Below are 17,460 nucleotides of genomic sequence, written 5' to 3'. Positions count from 1 at the left end.
GAGAACCACTACAAATAAGAAACTGATACCAATATGTCTCTGTATGAATTTATTTTTAAAATCAAGGTTTGCTTTGGAAAAAAGATCCATCGAGACGATTATGTGTGTGCGTAAACTGCACAAGCATCAGAGATCTTGCTCCAACAAGATTTATTGTGACCTCGCAAAGGAATTTTACCATCACAACAAAACAATCCAGGGGCAATGCACTTTTTTGGCGCGCATGTACACTGCATGCGCCCATCTAGGGGTCGGTTGCAGAAAGAGAGTTGCGTTTAAACGCAAGTCCCAAATGCACGCTGTTGATTGGTTGAAAATCAAGTTGCGCATGATTTTTAGAGTTGCGATTGATTGCAACTCTTTCTCCAACGGGCCCTAGATCTTGCACGATCGTCTCTGCAGGTGATGGACCCAAAAAATGGAATAGCAAAATTTGCGCATACTCCAACTAATTCAGAAAGCGTTATGATCCTATGGGCTGAAAAAGATCAGCAAAAACAAAAAGGCTCATCACTACAAGTGATGAGTGATAGGGAAACTACCTTTTATCATGTGACCGACTTTTGACCAATCCTATAGCAAGATTCTGAGTACATGGAATATAAAGAAGTATAATACCATACATTGTAATTATCAGTCTGTGTACAGAACAGGTTCTATGCATTGTCTTTTTATTGCATTTTTTATATATCTTTCTGCACCATTTAATTTAATAGCCCATTGAATAGATATAGTGTCAAGTTAAATTAATTCCAGGATAATGAAATAATGACTCCTTTTGTATTTGTTGAATAAGCATTGAGGTGTTGTACCTCAGTGGATAAGTCTCCAGACTTTGAACCACAAAGTCCGGGGTTCGATCCCCACCACAGCACTTGCTTCCTTTGGCAAGGTGTAAATCTACATTTGCCACTCTCCACCCAGGGCTATTTCATGAGTACCCGGTAGAAAGAAATTAATTGAATGCTCGAAATGTCCGATCAGGGTAGCCATGCTTAAGCCAGGGTAATATTATGCTGCAATTAGCCTGAGAAACATTGTATTAAGTGCTACATAGATGTTGCATATTATTATCATTATCATTATTTAGCCGGAATTAATTCCTTAAACATCAAAGACACAACTGAGCATAGGAATATATAATCAACATAAACTCCTTTTATCATTAAAACTATGGCTCTGATTAGTACCCCTCTAAAATAATACATTTACATGTTTATTCATGTAAAATTGGAAAATAATCTCTGCATAATACTTATTATCATGTAAATGCACTTGTCTAAGTTCAACAAGCTTTTCCATTATAAGAAAGCAATATAAAAGGAATTACAAAACTAATAAGTTATTAAATGAGAGGCTATATTAACCAAGATTCAACATTTTGGAAACTTGTATTTTTTTTGTCACCATATAATAGATTTTGATTCTCGACCTTTGACCTTCTAAAAGTAAGTTATGAATGCAAGAATGATAAATGATACTAACATACAAGTAAACCTGATGATTATTAATCATGATGGCACTTTGTTAGCAAAAATCATTCACTGTACCAAAGTGCAATGATCTGATTTATGAATACATTTGTGGCTAAAATTCTGCATCCTTATGATAGTCATTTTCAAGGCAAGAAACAATTATAACAAAAAATCCTGTTCTGTGACCCAATTTTTGTTATCGATACTCACTGAAATTTAGTGTCCCCCTACTGAATATGGTCACAACACAAAAAGCTGATGCCATGTTGTTTCATAACCTTTTTTTCTTACAAGTCTCCGCAGCTTATAAAGCCAAATTGGCAACATCTGTGGTTCTCCAGTTATGCAACATTTTGTGTATACATGTCCGGTCCCCAAATTGCTCAAGAATGTGATTTCATTTACAAATCCTCATTGAGGATGTTGTAATGAAGCTGAACGCTGACGACTCTCTGGTCTCATATATACATCTCCGTTCCATCATCATCCCCGTCTTCAGGATTATTGGTGGAAATCCAACGTCCGATGGAGGACGCAAGGGCAGCTACCCATCTATCATGGAGAAGTGAAAAAAAATTAATTGATGCGATATTCACATCATTCTCAAAATACATTCTATACAACATTTTCTCTTTAACTGAATTTATTGACCACACAATTAGAGAGTCATTTGCACTTTCATCAATTGAGAGCCCAAAATAGACCTAAAGGTATAATATCCTGATTATATGAGGATAATCATGACAATGATGGTGATGCTGATAACAAGGGTGATGATGGTGATTGTGATGATGATGAAGGTGGTGATGATGATGATGGTGATGGTGATGATGGTGATGATGATGGTGATGATGGTGATGATGATAATGATGAAGGTGGTGATGGTGATGATGATGATGGTGATGATGATGGTGATGATTGTGATGATGATTGTGATGATGATGGTGGTGGTGATGATGCTGAAGATGACGAGGAGTATAATGATGGTGATGATGAGTAGGAACATGGATAGGAGGATCATGATGGCATCGAGGTGATTTTATGGTGTTGATGCAATGGCAGTGTTGAAGACGGACAGTAAACCTGCCCGAAACATTGAGTTTTCCCATCTGCTCCAGCTCTACAACTCCACTTGCCAACTCAAGCCTGCCTTCTCTAACCTCTCTATCTCAAGCCAGCCTATTACTCAAGCTTTACTATTCTTTCTGGTTTATTGTCCTTTTAAGGACTGCACTCATATCTGGAAAGATAATCTACTTTCTAACCTCCACTTTGTCCATTTTCCTTAGTCCTTTCCAGGACTTTACACATGGTGTACCGTAACACTTCTGCGATTATGATGAAGATGATAATTGGTGACAAACATTATGATGATAATGATGAAGGTGATCTTGATAACAATAAAGATGATTACTGAGATGAAAGATGATTATCATGATAGAAATTGACTAAGAAAACATAATCACGATATCAAGGTTACAAGCAAAATTTGCTTTAAAAAAATCCTGATTCAAATAAATCTCCTTTATAGTGACTTCAGAATTACCTTTTCCGATCCGTGTCATGATCAGCAAAGAAGTAGAATTCTCGAAGCTCCTCGTCGGGTGGTTTGAGGATGAAGGCAAACTTCTTACCCTTCAGCTCTGTCTCTTGAAGGCTGTAACCATGGAGATGGACCACACCTAGTATGAAAATGATTCACATTAGGAAGAAATATAAACACAAGGTCTGTTAAGGGTCTGGACTTATGGAGCACTGCAAAAAAATTAACTTAAATCACGATTCAAGTGATTATATTTTCTTAATAATAGAGTATTGGTCAACTTTTAACATTATATTATTCAAGATTCAAGATTGTTTTATTGGTCGTTGTACGCATACAAAAAAATTTGGTTTCCAGAGGCTTTAACAATTGGAATACATAAAGATGAAAGTACAATTATATCACAACAATATTGAAAACTTTAAATGAAAAAAAAAGTTATTAACTTTCTGGGATTACTTTAATACCCTAAACATTAAAAATGCATGTGGATGATGATGATAGGTATGTATGCTGCTATAACATCCCCACATCCTAGCATATGCAGAATATAGTCATCAGTAAATTCAAAACACAACAAATGTAGAAGAAATAGTATACATAATATAACACTTGTATAAGACAATGGCGAAAGTTAGAGATGAGAAGATAACTGAAGAGAAAGAAGAAGAAGAAGGATAAGGAGGAGAGGAAGAGGAGGAGGAGGAGGAAGAGGAAGGGTAGGAAGAAGAAGTTGTACATTTGAGTTGTATAATTGTATAGAATTCGGAATAAAGGAGTCCTGATAAAGTGAAAGACGAGTGTAGGGTGGACACAACCAATATTTGTTGTGCCTGCATAATAGAAGCAAAACATTGCCACTGCTTATCTGATGGCAGCAGTAGCAGTGTCATTACTATCGCTGTTGACATCAAAATCTTCCTAATATCCTGATTTTTAAAATAGAGTCCTATTTCATAAGATCTGGACATAAAAGTTTTCAAGTCTCACGGGCCACGTGGCATGACAACTCCAATGTCTTTTGAGGTTTCAAACTTAGTACCGTGTCAATTGTCTTAGCCGTGTCCTTTAGCAGAAATTCTGCTATTAGGCAAATTTTCATAGCGGCTTTCCTGAAAGGCCGCTTGCAGGACTCCCTTGCAAAAGACAAGGCACTGACTTTTGATAAGGTATCTTAAATTATATTTTGGCAAAAGTTCCATTTTTGATGATTCATATCAATTATACTTCATAGCTAATAGCATATCCTTGCTGGGCTCTCAAAGACTTGTACCTCAAAATATAAGAAAATTGAGGGCAGCTCAAAGAAAGCTAAATGTCAGAAATATGGCAATGGAGACAACCTTAAATTATCTGAAAACAGTCTTCTAATTCCCGTAGAAAACTCATTCTAGGCAAAGAAGGTTGTCAGCTTATGTCATTACTCTAAAATCACGCTTTTTCTAAGTTTTCCTCAAATTTTTCCAGATTTAAACAGCCAAGCACCTAAACTTAACCCTGACAGATACCTAGCAGTGCCAAAGCTAAAGAGACTGAATAGTTATGTTTGGTCTGAGAACTGTGCTGTGACTTTGTAAATACCTTGTGCTTCCAACGCGTTCATCTCCTTGAAGTAATAGAGACAGGCATCTTTGAGGACGCAGTAGCGTCTCCGAGGATTCTTCATCTTGCCGTTCCACTTGGTAAGATACCCAGTGCACTCTGGGTCCTTTATGGACAGGGCCGGTATACTAACGTTGTGGGTACTGATATCGAGCCAGACGTCTGTCTTGTGGTTCGGGTTGGCTGCATCGTTGATCGCTTTGCCCCAACTGAGAGAAAGACATGAAGAATGAAAGGGGTCATGGGGTAATTCCTAACAAAATCAGATAAGTTAAACAATAAAATATAAACCAAAATCTGATGTAGAGTTAAAAAGATGACATTTCCTATCAAAATTTGAAAATTTTAACATAAAAATTCATCAAAATCTGATGTAAAGTTAAAACGAAGATAACATTTTGAATTTGTTATCCCTTCACAAAACATATATGCACAACTTGGTTGATATACAAAAGAAAAAAATTGCCGACATCAAACACAACTTATTTCTTTTTTTAAACTTTATGTCATATAAATGTATATCGACGAGAAACTTTTATAAGTTATAACCATTACTTATATCTTTACTTAGGTAATTCACATGTTGACCAAAATCTACAAGAAAGATACAATGCTTTGAATGTTATTTACAAAAAGCTTTAGGGATTTTCCCTTTTGTGGCAAACTGGAATTACCCATAGATGCAGTATGTCCACAAGTTAAACATTTCACCACTTGTAGAGTTTAAACATATTTACTTCTAAGAACTGTGCAAATAAAATGGGAGTACATTACAGATTATCAAACATCAGCTCATTGACTGATTGAAGCAGGGCAGGTAGACAAAATAGATAAAAATGATAAGAGAGAGTGGGAGAGAGGGAAAACAGAAATAGAGAGAGGAAAAATATAGAAGAACAGAGAGAATGTGGACAAAAAGGGAAGAGAGAATGTGAGAGATATAAAGGACTAGAGGAGACAGACAGATAAAGACAGAGAAAGAGGCAGAGAGAGAAGGGGGGGGAATATATAATCATACATAGGTTTTTAAGCATAGATCAAACAATTGATACCAAGGTTCTAATTCCATTTATTACATCAGAAGCGACAAATTGAACTTTACAATTGGAAGTTCAAAATCATTTACAATACAAAAAACTTCTGGGTCATGTCACACAAAGGTTAGTGATGAAAGTGTACGAATGATTTTCACATTTAATTGTACACTGTAGTCAATGCAATCAATTATAGTAAAATGTTCTATGATCATTGCTATTAGCTTTGTATTGCAGGCCCAAGGTAGTCTGCTGTGCAAACCCTTCACTCGAGTTAAGGGTCTGAATGTGCAACCTACTCGTGCCTTGTGTACTGAAGGCCCTCTCGCTCAGAACAGCATGTTTTGTATGCTAGTCTTTGCGTGGAGACACACTTGCTGATCAAAATTTCAATCAGGGTCTGTACCTGCAGACTAGGCCCCACGAGTGATTATAATCAATGGGAAATTCATGTTAACTTTTTCTTTGTCATGAATATCAAGATCTATACCTTCTTGAATTTCTCAGAAATTATGATGAACAATTTACAATGATGAACAATGAACAATTTACCTGCTCCTTTCTTCCTCATTGGAGGTGTAGAAGACATATGTCCTGGCGCCCTCTTTGGTTAATTTGAAAGAGAACTGCTTGCCAGCGTCCCTCGCCTTTGTTACTGTGTAGTTCTGTAGTACTATCGCTCCCTGGGGTAGGATATCCTACAACAGAGCATCCAAATATGAGAAAATGAATACGTGATTCATGCCTGTGTATATCACATCCGTACAATTGCGGGAGCATCGTGAATTTGATTCTTATATCTACCACGGAGTCACAGAAAATATTGCTACATATTTTGATGATGAAAAATGTGCACCATAAATCACATGTGTCTTGAGAGGAACAAATGTTGAGCGCAAGATGAAATCTATAATCTGATATACATGGGCAAAATCTATAATAAAAAAGTATGAAAAACCATTAATATGAAAAATCCCAGGCATGGAAGATGACAAAATTTGAAGGATGAAAATATCAAAATCACTGTTTACAGTTGTCTCACAAAGTAAGGAATCTCAGAGAAGGGAATGAATTTCTTAAAATTGTCATCATCGTCATCCTCGTCATCCTCATCATCATCAATCCAAAGTTTTAAAATCCAAAATTCTCCCTGTGAACTGGGGTAGCCGGGTTCATTAAATTTTAATAGCCTCTGGAGGTCAGCATATTTGGTTCATGACAAACAATATTTTGTGGTCATTTCAGACATCTTTTTTTTTCAATTTACTTGCAATATCAGTGCCAAAAATCTTGGCTTTCATTAAATGAAAGGTCAAAGGAGGTCACCAAAGGTCACGTTGGAGGTCATTCAATTGAACAAAGACTCACATCTTCGGTCTTGTAGTAGTAAATATTTTGTGGTCATTTTAGAAGGTTTATTTCACAATTTAGTAACACGTAATCTGAGCCAAACATTGTCTTGGCTTTCATAAATCAAAGGTCAAAAGAGGTCACCAAAGGTCAAGAGGAGGTCCATCGATCCAACAGAGACTCACATCTTCAGTCTTGTAGTAGTACAGGCAGTGGTCATGTTTCAGAACGAACCATCGTTTCCTCCATTGTTTGATCATACCGGTGCTTGCTAGCTTGTGCATGTATCCACTCATGATCGTCTGATCACTGCGGAGGTTGAGACTGTGGCATACCATAGTCCCGACAACAAGCACCAAGGGCTCAGGAGCTGCAACATTCAAGAAAATCATAAATGATACCATAATTAGCATCCTCCTCAAATTTGGACATTTCTACACCAATGTGAGGGCCGAACCTGACCCTAATTACTGCACCTTGGGCACTCTGCAGAGTGGATTTGACGCATTACAAATCACATTTATTATTATTATTATTATTATTATCATTACACGTTCAAGCAACGAGCACCAATGACTCAAGCCTCTCTCACCTCTCCAACACATACCAGCCTTCTACTCAAGCCTCTCATCTTGCCTACTACTTAAAGGTCAAGTCCACCTCAGAGAAATGTTAATTTGAATCAATATAGAAAAATTAGAACAGCATAATGCTGAAAATTTTATCAAATTTGGACGTAAAATAAGAAAGGTATGACATCTGAAAGTTTCACTTACTTTCACGAAATAGATGTACAGTTTAGTCGCATGCAAATGAGAAAATCGATGATGTCCCTCACTCACCATTTCTTCTGGTTTTTATTGTTTGAATTATACAATATATCAATTTTTACGAAATTGACAATAAGGACCAACTTAACTGAGCCATAAGATGTTTAACAATGGTAATTCTACATGTTCAGGGAGTTTATGAAACTTTGTATCATAGGTAAATAAGGAGAAAATGAGAATATTTTATGTTTCATATAATAAAATACAAAAGAAACAATGAGTGAGTGATGTCATCAGTTCCCTCATTTGCATACTGACAAGGATGTGCATATAACTATTTTGTGAAATTAAGCAAAACTTACAAATATCATAACTTTCTTATTTTACATCTGATTTTGAAGAAATTTTCATTGTTACGCTTGTTGGATTTTCTCTTTCTATTCAAAACAACTTTTTGTTGGGGTGGATTTGTCCTTTAAGCTTTTTCACTCATTTCTGGTTTACAGTCCCTTTAAGGACTACACTCACTTCTGGAAGATACTCTTCTTCTAACGTCCACCCTCTTACCTCTCTATTTCACGTCTACCCCAATCCACATTTCTTACTCCTTTCTAGGACTCTACACATGGTGTATTGTAAACCACTATCGCCACTGTTCCAACCACCATGCAAACCTCCAAACATCGTCCAACTACAGGCAACTCTGTCTGTAAAAGTAAAATTTACTGGAAATTTGTGGCAACGGGTAAAATCACATATTTTTCATTATCCAACCCCCCAAAATATGCATCAGATCACATACTGCGCACAAGAGAAGCTTGAAAGGACATGCATGTACATGTATTTTCTTTCTTGGCTTTTCTTTATTCTTACTCTTCCAATACCTAGGGACATGCAAGATCTTTTATGTGCGATGTGCTACAAAAGAACCAAGTATTATTATCATTATTATGGGGATAAAGGTAATCACTACAACATACCTTCAGTGGCTAGCTTGACCACTTCTGAATGGCGTACTTGTCTCACATCTTGACCGTTGATTTTCAGGACCATGTCTCCGATCTTCAACCCGGCTTTCTCCGCTGGACCACCTGAAAGACACGGAAAATATTCATTTAGTGTTTGATCGTCAACCATTCGGGGAGCATTTCATAAAACAAATATACAGAGAGCGATTTTCTCTGACAACCGTTATACACTCCTGTGGTCTATGATTCTCGTCTTTCAATCAGAGGGACGTGGGTTCAAATCCAGGGCATGTCATGTTTTCCTTCAGCAAGAATTTACCCAAATTGTGCTGCACTTAACCCCGGTTAGGTGAATGGGTACCAGGCGGGTGTTTCATAAAGCTGTTCATAAGAGCGACTTTAAGAATGACTGGTGATCCTTTCTTATGGTAAATGATATTCATCATTAATGTTCATTGGTGATTATTTAGCCCATAAGAAAGGTTCACCAGTCATTCTTAAATAGTCGCTCTTAATTACGAACAGCTTTATGAAACAGGCCCCTGGTAGGAAGAAATTCCTCAAAAGCTTGAGACCTTGGCAATAATAATAATAACATGGCCTGCTGTGAGAACGGTTTATGGAACTGCTGTAAAGGTCAAGTAGTTTCCACCGACTTATTTCTTATGAGCCAATTGCATGCAAAGATTTCATTAGCTTATAAACATTGGGTCGGTGAAAATCGCATGAAATGTACATGACAAAATAAATCTCACCTTCTCAATGAGTGGTGTGTCATGAAGTGTTATTCTTGGGCACCAAAGTCGATTTGTTATCACAAGAACAAGCCACGATTTTCAGCTATGAAATACATGACCTTTAAATAGTGAGCAGTACTTTACCTGGGTCTAAGTTCGTTATAACCACTGGTTTGCTCTTCTGTATCCTCAAGCCATAGGTTCCATCCTGTCGGTGAAGTTGTATTGTCCGTTCTCGACCTATAGGAACAGAAAAAATAAAGTTTGGCAATATAAGTTTGTCTGGTATCTTACAAACCATGTTTTAGTTTGTATATTCGGCCTGTAATTGATAAATGATAAGCATTCAATGCGAGTTTCCTAATCTGTACCAGCCACAAAGAAACGTTAGCACTAACAATTTGCTGATAGATGCCCTATTACAACTGGTAATGTCGCAGTGATGTCACAGCAATGCGTTATTTACGTCTTGGATCAACGTTTCACACCACAATCTGAACGATGTGACTGGACATACTATATTAGTGCTTTGTTAACCTTAAAGCATTTCTGTGCGGCTGATACAGGACTCCATAACACAGAGCTTAGAGAATGATTATAGAAAAAAATTTACAATTGATTACATTGAACACAATATACACTCGTCATTTAAATCAATCATAGTATCAATAGTTAAGTTTTGTAGTATACGACAATGATGTGGTAATTTATTTTACAAGGTGGCAGCGGTGGGATAAATAATCACACAATTGAAATGACCAGTGCCTCAAAACAGAAAAAAAGACTGATTAGAGAAAGTCATTGACTGTGCATCATGCACATTCTAGCAATTTGAAAAAAAAAATCATTCCTCAATCAATTTGTATTAAATCTTGAGTGAGAAAATAGAATGAAACATGAGGAAAAATATACACTTTATTGACAGGAGAGAGTAGGAAGAAAACACTTTCAAGAAACTTCCATCAAATTTGGTTGAAGAAGAGAAATTCATGAGAGTTTAAAAAGTCTCAATTTACTTTCTCTGGCAATCCTCAGACAATTTTCCTTCATCGTGGCAAATTTCTAAATTCATGTCTTGTATTTTTTGTCAACTCAACCTAAATTGTGTCCTTACAAACGGATAGTTGCATGGCTTAATCTGTCACTTTGCAGCAACATTACCGATTAGAAGATCGACTTTAAAAGGAAATAGAAAAAATTTAAATCTTTCATTTATTTCTCATTTCATCACCAATTTTAATGGAAATCATGTTATTTTATCTATGTTCTTGAATAATTGCATATAAAAAGATCTATGAAAGAAATTTACAAACAACATTAAAAACAACAAAGCCAGGGTCATAATATCTAAGTCCTTTGGAAGCACATATGGACATTTTTGTGATATGCACTATACAAGAACAGTGTTATTACCATTAAAATGTGAGCAAAGGAAGGGTGAATAATCAAAAGAACTCACTTATTCTTGACAACCGGACAAAGTCTTCAGAACCCTTCCTTCTCTGGATCCGATGAGGGCGCTCACCAAAGCTGGACTTGTACTCTTGCTCCGAGGCTGTAGTAGCCAAGGATGACTGCGAAAGATGGCTGACAGTGTCCTTAGCTTCAGCTGCCTCATCATCTAAATTTAATCGATTAGTTAAAATCAACTTTTTCAGTGATGAAATAATATTAGAAACTTATGATGAAGGAAAAAAAAAGTACAGGGGTACCTGCATCCCATTCTAATGAATAAAAGGTGTATTCTCTAGCATGGATCAGATTGAAGGTGAATATTAATAGTCCATTGACGTGGGACATTTATACCAATTGTGAAAACAACTTGTGGGGATCTTTTCATAAAACAAATGGTTACTTATTTTCAGTGATAATTGTAATAGGCTCCTGAAATCCTTCCATCTGATTGGCTCAAAATAAATTAGTCTTTGAAAACCTCAGGATATTTGCTTCGTGAAACATTCCTCTGATTTGTAATGTGATAATTGAAATTGCAAATGAAGAATAACCACGACTCGAGGAAATATTTGGATGTAATATTAATGTTTCAAGATATCATCACAATTCCACACCAACAATGACAAAATACTATACCTAATTTCTACAGTTTTTCTCAATCTAATACTCCACTGAGCCACAGAATTGTACAGAGAAGGTCTGTATAACTTAAAGGCAAGCAATGAAAATGTGACGTACCATTTTCTGGATCAGGTTGTGTGATCATTCTGATCTCCTTCTCAGTCTCTCTATATTTCCAGTCTTTCTTTTTGTAGCTCTCATCATAAATGTCGATCTTGTCATACATATTCCTAGTGTCGTCATCATCATCATCTTCATCATCCTCCTCACAGTCATCCTGACTTGAATCGAGGCTTGTGTTTTCTTGGGCGCTGGGTTGGCATGGGACCAAGGATGAAGAGCTGCTTGTTGTCGAGGAATCCCCCTCTACACGGGTGAATTCTGGAACCAGAGGTTCTGGCATTGTTGTGACGGCAACGGTCACTGCGGCCACTTCAGACCAGGGCTTGTTGAGAGCGTGTTCTGAAGGCTGTGACAGGAACTCTGTACTGTCACTTAGAGGTTCTGACTCGGTGATACTAATGGTGATAGACTGATTTTCACTAAGTGTGGTGAGGGTGTCTGTGGGTCCTGACATAAGGGTTGAACTGTCAGCAAGGACATCTGCTGAGGGACTTTCTTTCTTTTGTGCTGCATCTCCCACTGGCTCGATGGTAGCAAAGTGACGGAATTGTTGGTCATTGTTCCCTTGTTGCAAGGTCCTCACCTCTTGAGAACCGTCTGCTGAGGAGGTTAGGGAGGCCTGATCTGCAAAAGCTGTTTGTGTACACATGGAGGTTGATGGCATACCACCTATGAACACTTCTTCTTCTCCATCAGAATCAACACGAGTCACAATAGCTCCTGCTCCTACACCATTGACCGTATGATCCTCTCTGAATGAGTCACTGGTTGCATCAATGGCAGCCTCTTCATCATCATTGATGATGGAAGTGTTCTGATCGTCGTCACTTTGCGAGGATAGACTCCCGACCCGATGACTTAGACTGATCTTTGGTCGAGATGGTACAGGCAAAGAAACTCTTGGAGAGGGCATAGGTCTTACTGTATCTTCACCTTCTAAAGGGCCAGTGGAGACATCTGAAGTAGTAGATGCTCTCCCAACTTCAAGTTCTTCAGGCGTCGCCCCAGGACGCATCCTTGGGGGCTTGGATGGTCTGTCTTCATCAGAACTGGCACCTAGCTCCTCTTTACAAGCTGCAGCCGATTCATCATGAACATCTTCAATCACATTATTTTCTTCAGTCACTTCTTTCTTACCCTTCTTTTGATCCTTTTTAGGTTTTTTCTTGTGGTCTTTGCTTTTAGAATTTTCAGGAACACTCTTCTCCTGTCCGGCGCCTTCATACTGCTCATGGAATTCTCCTGAGGAATACTTCAGCACTCCAGGCTTCTTCTTCCTTGATAGTGAAAATACCCGCTTACCCATCTCATCAAATTCTTCCTCACTATTTTCTCCTCCAGAAGACAATTCTCGTCCAAGTGACCCTTCGACTTCTTCTCTTTTTTGATGTGTCTGATTTTCTTGCGTTTTCACTTCCTCAATTTCAGAAATACCTTCTGGCTCCCTGACTTCTAATTCTTCAGGGTAGGAAACAGGTATATCCTGAGCAGTTAATCCAACATGTTCATCTACCTTAGTCACATCAACATCTACCTGCACTTTCAATGGATCCTCAGTATTTTCTGTGGTGTCTTTGTCCTTTTCACTGGCTACAGGGTCTTCAACCTGACCTACTACAACAACAGAATTTGATGCAGACTGTTCCTCATTACATTCTTGAGAAATGTTATTCCCATTGTCAGAAACAATCTGGTCACTGTGCTTTGCTTCAATTTCATTCTCAATCTCACTTTTGTCTTGGACACCAGCTTTCAGTGACACAAGGACAATGTCTTCATTGTTCTCTGCAATGTGTCCTTCCCGTTCTTGCAGATCTGCAAAAACACTGAAGCGGTTGTTCTGTTCTTTCAAATGATCTTCATCATCAGGTCCAGTGCTATGTTTATGAAGCCTTGCTTCTTCTGCTTCTTCGTCTTCCTCCGGGATGTCCGGCTGGATCTCAAAGACACCGCATTCGTCCTCACTGTCTGAACCAAGACGGCTACTTCCCTGGCTGCGGACAGAGTTGGAAGATCTGTGGCTCTTAAAGGAACTGCCAGTGTCTATGGTAGATGAAAAAAAAAGAAACATACCAGCAGTAAAAACATTCATTCTTGATCCATGTATATGAACTCCCAAGAACAGGGAGTTGTTTGTTATTGCAGGAAAGGAGCTGTTCTACATTAATTTAGGTATATTTTACCAAACGATCATTAGTAGTAACATGTAGTCCAATTGTTTTGGTTCTTTAAAATAATTACTGATGGCAATATGTCTCATGGATGAATCTTTGGTTTTAAAATGTTTGTAACATATTCACAAACAAATCTGCAGTCCGTGATTGGCACTCTTTTTATCAAGTCATTATTTATTGATGAAAAATACTCAGGTGACCAAGAGTTTCATGGGCTATCAACTTACATGACATTATTTTCAAACATCTTCATCTTCTCTTCTGTAAGTGATTGATTTTCAGAATACATTTCATACATGTACAGGAAACATCAACTTGTAGAACCAGAAGATTATACTTACTTAATAAATCATACGAGTCTATAGATGATGCTTCAGAATTTACACTTGACAGAGATTTTCTAGGGGCAGGAACAGGAGGCTTTGGCAATTTTATAGGTTCATCCTTCCCTGAGGAAGCTCCACTTTCCACAAATGCATCATCATCATCATCATCATGCCGAGATGCAGGATCTGTTGAACTACTTTCCTGTTCTACGTCGGACGTAGGAACAGAGTTGGCAGTGATTTCGGATGAGGCATTCGCATTACAAGTGCTGTCTTGCACAGCTCCCAACTCTCTGTCAGCAACTCCTGATGATTCACTGGGTTGGGCTTTAGGAATATCAGCAGTCTCTAAGCTACTATCTGCAGAAGAACTGTCATTTTTGATACCATCATTGTAATGAGGCGATGGAAATTGTGAAGAGTCTTCGAAAATATCAGAGACATTAATGGGTAAATTGGAAGGGTCTGCAGCAGTACTGTCTATAGAATTACTCTGTGAATTCTCACAATGCTGTGGTTCCTCTGTAACATGGCTTTGTAAGCTAGCAGCATTTGAGTTTCTTAATACCTCACTAGTGAATTGAATACTTTGGTCAGCACCAGCTGGAATGTCTTTCCTTTCTTCAACAGGAATAGATATATTGTCTATATTTTTCTCCGGTACATTGTCTGATTCTGCTTTCTCAGTCTCATCTTTTGGTGGAATCCCTGAGGCAGCTTTACTGACAGCAGCTTCACTGACAGGGTCCCCAGAAGTATTAGTAGTACTGTTTCTCTCGGATATCGCCTCACTTGTTTTGGAACTTTCTTCAAGGTCCAAAGACTGTTGTGGTGAGGCAATCCAAGTTTTGCTCTTGACGAGAGGCTTTGGTTTGGGCTTAGATGCTACAGGAGGCGGAATTCCACCATTGGTCACCACAGGAGTTGTTCCAGGAGAAGTTCTCGGATTGGGCCTTGTTGATATCGCAGCAGAAGGTTTGGGGGAAGTGACTGGAGGCTGGCTAGGTTTGGGCTTTTGGGCGACTGGTGGTGGTGGTTTAGGACTTGTGGTTGGTTTGACTGTTGGGACAAGTATAGCATCGCTTGTTGATCGTCTTGGCAGTTTGGGCTTAGCAAGAGGCTTGGGAGCGGGCTTTGGAGGAGGGGTAACAACTCCTGCCCCTGAAAAAAATAAGGAACAAGGAAAATAAAGAGGTTTGAGCTTCGTGATTATTTACATTCAGATAAAAAAATAGGAAATTCAATTTCATACATATCACATTTGCAGGATGGTCAAAAAAAGGCATTTCACATTTCAGAGCCAAAAACTATCAGATACATTTTGATAGTCTAGATAAAAATAAGGACTGAAGTAATTTTCTGCACTCTCACACAAAACTTTCGTTTAATTCCTTACATAAAAAAAGCAAAAGTGATCAACTCAAATTGTGATGTGTTAAATGTTAATAACCTTACATCTTGATCAACTAAACCAATTAAAATGTCATAATTTGTATGTCTATCAATGATCCCAAATTCCAAGGTAATGTCATATAGACGGTGCTTATGGGACCTCATAAGCTCGAATCAAAATTCAAAACACAAACATAAATCACTCTAAACTGAATCAGGGATCAAGTAACCCTCTGTCCAATGCTGTTTCTCCTTCACTTCAGGCCTAGCCAGAGTGCAGTTTGACCCAGGAATTTTAGGTCAACTTCAACACTGTTGTTAAAATTAAAAGATACACAAAATTGATTTTCAATACAAGTGTACAAAGTAAAAGGAAAGACTACCACGGGCAGCACATAGTTATGGCATAAATAGATGGAAGTAGGCCAACACAATGACGTCATAGAATGATTCAAATCACCATTTAGTTCAAGTGACCTTTTCTGAATGTGACTCTGCAGAAACTTCTCTCCAAACACCCCCTTTTCCTTGTTTCATGTTTGTGATTCAAAATATGTTTATTTTACTTTTTTGACTAAATATGCAGAAACATTCAGTGTTTCCAATCATGATTCTAGGGCAAAAAGTGGTGCAAAGACGTACCCCAAGTTACTCAAAGGAAAGTTTCTTGTAAGAATACCAGAAAAATAGAATATATTTGTGAAGGTTTGAGGAATATTCATTAAAACATTAAGTTGTTTTAATTAGAATTTAAGGTTTTATTAAAATTTGTGACAGCATATACGAAAAAAAAAATGTTTCAGGAGTGGGTGTGATTTTTTTTTTTTATAATACCAAAGAAGGTACAAGAAAAAAAAAATCGAATTTTATTTAAAACGTAACATTACATCGATTATTTCACATGATATATCAAGAAACTACTCACATATGACGTCACAAATAAAAATAAATACATTCTAATAACTGTTTAACCTTTGATGGATTTTTTTCATTTTGTTTTTTCTGCTTCATGTATTTTTACAACAAACTTTTTGTTCTGGTGAACTTCCCTTTAAGTTTTAATCCTACGTCTGCTTTCTATGATCTCTGCAAGCACAAAAACCTACATGTAGGCCTATATTGTAAAGCTACATGTAGTCCCTCATTATTATTGTCAATGTCAGTAGTATAGTTCTTTATCAAACAATCACACGCTGGACTAATCAAAACAAGGTTACATTAAGACAACAGTCCACATCTTTTCTTAAAGGTCACATGAACCAAAGGACAAGGGTGACAAAGGGAATTTTCACCCAAACAGAGAGCTTTCTTTAGCTAGTTAAGTAGACCGTTGTTTAATTACAAATAATTCAAATACATTGTTTTAGATCCTGAACAATTGCAAGTAGCTGGAATTTAGTACATTTTTCTCAAATCCATAATTGATCATTTGACATAATTGCATAATTATAAAAATCAAATACTACATACTAGTATTACTGCATAAGCACTAATCCAAATCTCAGACATATATAATATGACAACAGGATATCCCTTTAAAGAATATTTTTATCATGTCAAAGCACTAAATACTACAAGTGCATACAGTACTTGAACTAGGATATGAATTAAGAACTTGTATCAAAGCTATTTATATTAGATTGAACAAGCTATGCCAGGAATTCAGCAACGCAACATTGTGGCCTCACCCAAACAAATCCTAAATGAAACCGAACGGAAAATAAATGAGTTGACTTCCTTCATTCTTGATATACAGGGGAAGTACAATATAATTAAAAAAAAAAAAATATGTTGTTGGATTCAGAAACACATTTAATGATTTCGTGATTTACAGACCGAAACTTCCTCCCGTTCATGAGTAAACATTGAATCATTGACATTTATTGATCA

General features: G+C 37.3%; 1 protein-coding gene across 2 annotated transcripts in view; it reads right to left on the bottom strand.

The window, feature by feature from the left end:
* Positions 1 to 1,432: 1,432 nt before the first annotated feature.
* LOC121417005 (protein piccolo-like) overlaps positions 1,433 to 17,460 on the bottom strand; it is a 42,163-nt gene continuing 26,135 nt past the window's right edge. For both annotated transcript variants that reach the window (XM_041610553.1, XM_041610546.1), the window contains exons 3-12: positions 14,194 to 15,339; positions 11,673 to 13,721; positions 10,939 to 11,100; positions 9,624 to 9,719; positions 8,755 to 8,865; positions 7,190 to 7,374; positions 6,207 to 6,352; positions 4,600 to 4,829; positions 3,022 to 3,157; positions 1,433 to 2,027 (exon numbers count right to left, since the gene is read on the bottom strand). In XM_041610553.1, the coding sequence (XP_041466487.1) occupies positions 1,934 to 2,027; positions 3,022 to 3,157; positions 4,600 to 4,829; positions 6,207 to 6,352; positions 7,190 to 7,374; positions 8,755 to 8,865; positions 9,624 to 9,719; positions 10,939 to 11,100; positions 11,673 to 13,721; positions 14,194 to 15,339 (4,355 nt within the window). In that variant the 3' untranslated portion in view covers positions 1,433 to 1,933. The remainder of the gene's footprint in view (positions 2,028 to 3,021; positions 3,158 to 4,599; positions 4,830 to 6,206; positions 6,353 to 7,189; positions 7,375 to 8,754; positions 8,866 to 9,623; positions 9,720 to 10,938; positions 11,101 to 11,672; positions 13,722 to 14,193; positions 15,340 to 17,460) is intronic.

Source organism: Lytechinus variegatus, chromosome 1 (assembly GCF_018143015.1).
Source record: "Lytechinus variegatus isolate NC3 chromosome 1, Lvar_3.0, whole genome shotgun sequence".
NCBI classification, from domain to species: domain Eukaryota; kingdom Metazoa; phylum Echinodermata; class Echinoidea; order Temnopleuroida; family Toxopneustidae; genus Lytechinus; species Lytechinus variegatus.
The sequence above is the reverse complement of the archived record's forward strand: the minus strand, read 5'-3'. Positions and strand labels throughout refer to the sequence as shown.